Below are 6,636 nucleotides of genomic sequence, written 5' to 3' on the forward strand. Positions count from 1 at the left end.
CGTGTAGTGGGTTAAGTGCACGTAATATCTACATTCATATCTTGCATAAAACCAAAAGGAATTAAAACATTTAAATAATAATTAATCAACCCTAAAATACAGAAGATCAACAAGAATGGCTGGTGGACCGGTAACTTTTCACACTGGGTGTGTGAGCCGGTCATCAGTAGCTAGAGCTGTTGGCTGGCCGGGGGGCACTTCCCACGGATTGTCTGAAGTGTTTGGCTGCTTGTGGGAAAGACTCGTTGCCTAGTATGAGGCTAACCACAGCTAGCTAGCCTTACGGACTATCTTGCTAGCATGAGCGACCTTCGGACTGAACTTGCTAGTTCAAGCCTTTCAGCGCTAGAGTGCGAGCCAAGCGACTACCTGATCGCAGTTACTATGAATCCATTAGAATAGGTCTTACCTTTAACTGTGTTTTAGCATTTTTCGGCGAAACTTTAAGAGTTGTGAAGAGGCAATACTCTAGAAGTCCAAGTAAATAGTCGCGTTGATTGGAGTCCAATCACCAAGTCAAGGAAAGTCGATCCCGAAGATCTTCTTTTTGGGCACTTGCTCAGACTATACACTTACAGATACATCAACAATGTCTGAATACTTTCGAGATGAGAAGTATTCTTGAACGGCGTTTGTTTTACTTATTCGCGGTGAACACAACCCCGTATCGAACGACCACTCTTTCCCTGGATCCCTGCTTCCAGTGTTCGTCCCTCCTACCGCGCACTCGTTTTCTCCCCCTCCTCCGCATCCCCAAAACAAGCTGTCGTCCCTTGTCATGTGGTAAACTTTATTTGCTATATAAAAAAAAATCCCTTATTTTTTGTTGTAAATGTAACTCAATTAAAATCTGCGTAAAAAGAAAATGAACTGATTTGTGGGTTTAGACCACCTACATGGCTAAACCTTCTCCAGTCAAATTAAAATATGAATAAACATCTTAAATACCACATAAAAGTATGCATAGGGCATTACTTCCTTCTTGTATCACAGATATAAGCACACATGTGCATGTATCAGTCATCCCTTATTCTTACTCTCTCATACACACCACGACAACAGTTCACAGTAGATCAAAGCTAATGTCCTCTCAATAGCGGCTTGAAATTTGTAGAGACAATTAGACACCGGACAAAGCGTCTGAAAGTCAACGCTCACCTATTTAAGTCTGGCTTCAATAGACCTCTGGGTACATAACGTGACAGTCACCATTGTGACCGAGCCTTAGTCAAAGCAGCGGTTCTGAATGACTAGAGGAGGTTTAGTGTGAGAGGGCGTCAGCACCTCCTCTGGGGAGAAGATAAGGGTTCTGTAGCCAGATGAAAGAGAGCCTCGCTCCCACAAACAGACGCTTCACAACACTCAGGAACCTTCTAGGGGCCGCGCGGCCTTTAATGTTGGTGTGTGTGATGGAGCGTAATGACAATGGAGGGTGCACTCACACACAAACACACAGGTCACTACTCTAACACGCACACAGCACCACTCTCTAGTACACACACACACAGCACTACTCTTTAGCACGTACAGACACAGCACCAATCTTTAGCACACATATCTAAATGTAGAATCTAAACAGGAGTCAGGAGGTCCTTTATATCCTGAAGGTAACAACAAATGATTTATTAAAAAAAAAAAAAAAAATCTGTACAAATTTACCCAGGTATAATTTCTTTTCCACATTCCTCTGTTGCAGTGACAGATTATGTCACCACTAAAACGTGGCAAATCAAATTATAACATTGAATGATTCCATAAAACAACTTAAAAAATAAGGCTTTCTAGAGGTACTGGAGATAAAAGCATGTCTCACTTCAGCATATTCAATACAATTGTCAACAACAACTAGCAGCGGTATGTTTTTTGAAGAAACACAACGAAACTCCCATTTCCCAGCAGTCCTCACTGCTTATTGACTCTCCTCCTGTACAGGGTCATGATCTTGCGATGGTCCATGGACTCCCAAAGCCAGCTCTCCATCTGCAAGTCATGGTTGGCAAAGAAACGCAGTGGCTTCCAGACGGCATTGTAGTAGTGTTCAGAAAAGTCTTTATAGTTTCGAGTGATGAAGCCATAGGCAGATACCTGGAGAGGAGAGAGGGAGGCCAGAGAGAGAGAAATACAAGGAGAGGGAGTTAGAGCAAAAGGGGGAGGAGGGAGAGAAAAGAGGGGGAGAGAGAGGGGAGACAGAGAGAGAGAAATACAAGGGGAGGGAGTTAGAGCAAAAGGGGGAGGAGGGAGAGAAAAGAGGGGGAGAGAGAGGGGAGACAGAGAAATACAAGGGGAGGAGAGTAAAAAGGGGAGAGGGAGGGAGTAATGGTAACCTAACTTCTGACATGCTTAAGATAAACTGAGAGTCCCCCTCTTCTCCTGTCCACTCCTGTTGTTAACAGCTAACGCACAGCTTTCCTCTCTCACCTCACAATCGATGCGGATCAAAGTGAACAGGTTACATGTGAGCGGGCTGAGGACAGCGGCTGCTTCATTACTCATGAGAGAAATCAGTGGAACACTGCAGCAGTGATGGTGGGTCGTGCCCAGAGAGAGAGAGAGAGAGCAGGCAGGTACAGCTCCACACCTGGCACACTGGCACCCTGGCATCACACATACGGATGGTTAGAAACACGAGCTGTTGTGTTTGTTTATGTCAGAATGGGTATGATTGTCGATCCAAGTGAGTTAGAGGGATTGTCTTGCAGTGTGGCTGTGTGAATGTGTGTGTCTTGAAGAGCGCTGTGTGTGTGTGTGCACACATGCATGCGTGAGCAGAGATGGCTGCTGTGTGTGTACCTGATCACACGTGTGCAGAGCAGTCATCAACATCAGAGCTCCAGTGCTGGGCATGTAAAGCTTACTCTTCAGCTGGTGAGAGTCCAGAAACCTGGAGACAATTCAGACACCTGCTTACCAACACCCCACTGTGTACCTCTGGAAATAACCCTAACCTGGAAGAGGGGCAGACTAGAGATGTGTGTGGAGATAGAGAGAGCAAGAGGAGGTGAGAACATTTGACAGATCGAGAGAGATGAAGTGTGTGTGAGGTGATAGAGAGGTGTGATCGAGGCAGTTGGCCAGTGTGTGCGAGTGTGTGTGTGTGTGTGAGAGGGAGTTAGCCAGTGATTGTGAGTGTATGTGTTCTTACCTTTGGGTCACATATGAAATGAAATCAGGATGAAGGATCTTGAACTTTTGCGCGGACGGATTTGGCCCAAAATAAATGGGCGTCCTGTTGAGGAGACAGGCCAGAGCCAACTGTGACATAAACAAGCGTCTCTAGCAAGCTGTCCAGCAGCTCGTCACAACCATTTAAATACACCACCGCCACCTGGAGGTCAACGGCTGAACTGTAGCAGCTCACCAGTTTCCACGGTCGTACCCTGACCGGACTGTCTGACCCTGGATGGCAGCAGCCAGCATTACGTAGTCTCTCCGGTCGGAGGGGATGAAGATGTAGCGAACTCCCTGAGCACAAGAGAGGGCCGGAAGAAAAGAGGCTTGAACAGAAATAGAAAACAGAGACAGGAAACAGGCTTCAAGACAAGAGATGCTGTCGTGAAGCTATTCCACATGCACACACATGCAGAGCTCAGATATCTTAACGGCTGCCCAACATATCTGTTCACTTAACTCGCTGCTGTGGACAACATCAGGTGTGCAACGAGTGAACTCTGTCATTTCAACTCAGACGGTTTCATTAGCTTGTCTGTTGAAGCAAGAGGGAGGGGCTGAGGGTAGATGGGACTGGAGGGGGTTGGGGACCTGGCTTCATCACCATCCTACGGATTCATAGTTCTCTCCTATCTCACTCTAATGGAACCACTGTTCTCATACCTCCCCCTTAGGAACCCTGGTTATCTCTCACCCCATTCTGAAGGAACCCAGGTTATCTTTCACCACCCCTTTAAGGAACCCTAGTTTCCTCTCACCTCCCCCTGAGGAACCCTGGTGAAGCCGTCGTGCCTGTACGATATGAGGGAGTTCTTCATGGTGTTAGTGGTGAAGCCATAGAAAGACGTCTTTGTCCCCACATCCTCCTCAAAACCTTTTGTTATTGCACCATTCATCCTGAAACACACACAGAAAAACAAATAAACAATAAAAATACATAATAGATGAATCCAAATGCCATCTACCAAGTCCACAGAGGGTGCAGCAGTGGTAACAGCCAGGGCTTGTCATCACAGAACCTATACAAGATAAGAGATTAGATCATCCTTTATTAGTCCCACAGTGGGGACATTCACAAGCTCCTCACCCTCCTTTCAGCAACCCCCCCCCCCCCCCCCCCCCACCCCAGTGTTTCCCTGCACCGTCACCTGAAGACATAGTCATGGGCGTCGATGGCTCCGCCCTGTCCGGAGCCCCGTAGGATCCCCCCGTTCCCCACCACCGCACAGCGCACACACTGGTCACCTGCCCCGCGCTGCAGCAGCCGACCACAGGACGGCTCCCTGAGCTGCGTCAGAGCGGCCCGCAGCACTAAAACAAAAACACGCCTGGGTCACTCACACAGGGCAATCACTGAGGGAGTTGTGGAGGTGCGTTTGATCTGCGTCTCAGTTGGATATCAAGGGCAGTTGGTAGATTTTTAATCGGGTGAAATTAGTCAAGTGCACTCAAGTATTTGAGTCAAGTATTGACCCAAGACTGCACAGGCAGATATGGCTGCCTTGACTTAACACACGTGTTTGGTTATAAGTGTTTGACTGGGCATAGGCCACCACATAGAGGTTTGTTTTTTTACCTAGTCTCACTGGTCCATCAGAAAACACACAGTAAATGTAGTGAACATCACTATCCATCTATATCCATTTAGAATGTGCGACTGAGAAATAACCTAACATTATCTCAACAATAAAGACAGGAATGTCAGTCAGTTTGTGAACCAGGCAGTGTATGAAGTTGAAATTCACCAGTGTTATTGCTCACAACCAACAGGCGCTGCCTTAGTTGCTGTTGTGGGTGAGGGAGATGGTTACACTCACCCCCCACTTCCAGACCCTTCCATCCATAGGGAGGAACACGCTTACTCAGTCTGCGCCAGGATCTTTTCTGGAAGCTTCCGGCCCACTGGAAAACAGGGACTGAGAAGTTGAAGCGTTGTCCCAGGAAGTGTCCCTGCCGTGCAGCCTCTCTGAGGGAGCAGGTAGCCTCCACCTGGAGCTAGAAGACAAAACATGTTAGACAAGGCAGGCCAATGGTTTCAGATATCATCTTGTTCCCAGTATTACTTCCTCCTTCACTCCCCCTTGCTCTCTCACACGCACACAATGGTGGTCATGATGGCATTTTGATGATGACGACATCTAGGTACTCTCCCTAGGTAGCTTCCTGCTCCTCTCTCCTCCTCCCCCCTTCCTTCCTCTCTCCTCTTCCCCCCTTCCTTCCTTCCTCTCTCCTACCTCCTCCCTGGTGTTGGTTGAGAGATTCCACTGCTCCTCCTTAAAGTTCCAGATGGTATCAGTTCTTCCTTCTGGACTGTGGCAGAGGACATGTTGGAAAGGAACGTCAAGATGTCAATGATGAACAGAGTATATGTGTAGAAATCCTGTTGAATGTAAACAAGATGGACTTGGTTGTGTGTTATTTATTGTCTCTATTGTTGTTTTGGTAATTGTGTGTTAGGCAGCTTGCAGAAATGTTGTAAAAACGTACATTCGTTTTTGACTGCGAAAAACGGCCGCATTTCGAAACGTGTTTTTTTCTTTTTTTACAATGTGAAAAAACATCTAGCGTTTAGATCCCAGCAAGGCACCTGACTAATTAGGCACGGTTCAAAGTACTGTCGGTGGTGGTGTTGTAAAGATAGCGTTTGGTTACCTGAACTTAAATAGTTGTATGTTACCTTAAACCAGGGGTGGCCAATTCCGGTCCTCGAGGGCCACTGTCTTGCATGTTTTAGATGTTTCCCTGCTCCAGAACACCTGATTCAAATGATTGGTCATTACCCGGCTTCCACAGAGCTTGATAACGACCCATTCATTTGAAACAGGTGTGCTGGAGCAGGGAAACATCTAAAACATGCAGGACAGTGGCCCTCGAGGACCGGAATTGGCCACCCCTGCCTTAAACCCACCAGGAGAAGTATGGACCGGTACGCACAGGGGCACCTTGCTTCCTACTGATACTGTTCAGTGCTGGACGGTTTTCGTTAACAAAGATAGTGCTGCCTTTTTGTAACTTTTATAAAGGGGGTGTTTAAATAATACCGGTGAAAATATAAGGAACTCCTTGGCTCGCAAAGGTAGCACAGGGATTCAAACACAAATACTGGCAATATATAAATGAATGAAAGTAACTCCATCTTACCTTCTTTGTGGTGTGGCGTTAAAGCCAAATTGACTGTAAATAATCGTCGTTATAGTAACGCAAAGAGCTGCAACGAGGAAAACTACTTTTCTAGAACATTTCATTTTTCCTCAGGGGATCTTAAATAAAGTGTTAGACATGCTAGTCGTCACGCATGTATTGACCCTCCCCCCAAACCGCTGGCCTATGCCGGATATTTGCTATAGATTAATTATCCGCCAGGCTAACAGCGCTATTTGTTTCATATGAATCGACAGTCAATAAGTCCCGTGACTATCACTGACTGTTGTTGAGGTTGTTGATGCCCCACCTTGTCCAGGTGCGCGG

The 6,636-nt window shown here is 46.7% G+C and overlaps 1 protein-coding gene across 4 annotated transcripts; it reads right to left on the bottom strand.

Moving 5' to 3' along the window:
• Positions 1 to 1,354: 1,354 nt before the first annotated feature.
• Positions 1,355 to 6,636, bottom strand: st6galnac2 (ST6 (alpha-N-acetyl-neuraminyl-2,3-beta-galactosyl-1,3)-N-acetylgalactosaminide alpha-2,6-sialyltransferase 2). 4 transcript variants are annotated; one of them, XR_006956018.1, is made up of 10 exons: positions 6,310 to 6,636; positions 5,403 to 5,478; positions 4,986 to 5,163; positions 4,317 to 4,479; positions 3,927 to 4,065; positions 3,359 to 3,462; positions 3,143 to 3,226; positions 2,791 to 2,881; positions 2,419 to 2,594; positions 1,994 to 2,085 (listed from the first exon to the last, which is right to left on the bottom strand). XR_006956018.1 is itself a non-coding variant. In XM_047018895.1 (9 exons), the coding sequence occupies exons 1-9, from the start codon at positions 6,411 to 6,413 to the stop codon at positions 1,903 to 1,905; spliced, it is 1,077 nt and encodes a 358-aa protein (XP_046874851.1). In that variant the 5' UTR covers positions 6,414 to 6,634; the 3' UTR covers positions 1,355 to 1,902. The 4 variants fall into 4 exon arrangements, 3 of the variants coding, with proteins under 3 accessions (XP_046874851.1, XP_046874849.1, XP_046874852.1); XM_047018895.1 differs by lacking the exon at positions 2,419 to 2,594 and having other exon boundaries at positions 1,355 to 2,085; positions 5,031 to 5,163; positions 6,310 to 6,634; XM_047018893.1 differs by lacking the exon at positions 2,419 to 2,594 and having other exon boundaries at positions 1,356 to 2,085; positions 6,310 to 6,634.

This window comes from Hypomesus transpacificus, chromosome 4 (genome assembly GCF_021917145.1).
Source record: "Hypomesus transpacificus isolate Combined female chromosome 4, fHypTra1, whole genome shotgun sequence".
Taxonomy (NCBI): domain Eukaryota; kingdom Metazoa; phylum Chordata; class Actinopteri; order Osmeriformes; family Osmeridae; genus Hypomesus; species Hypomesus transpacificus.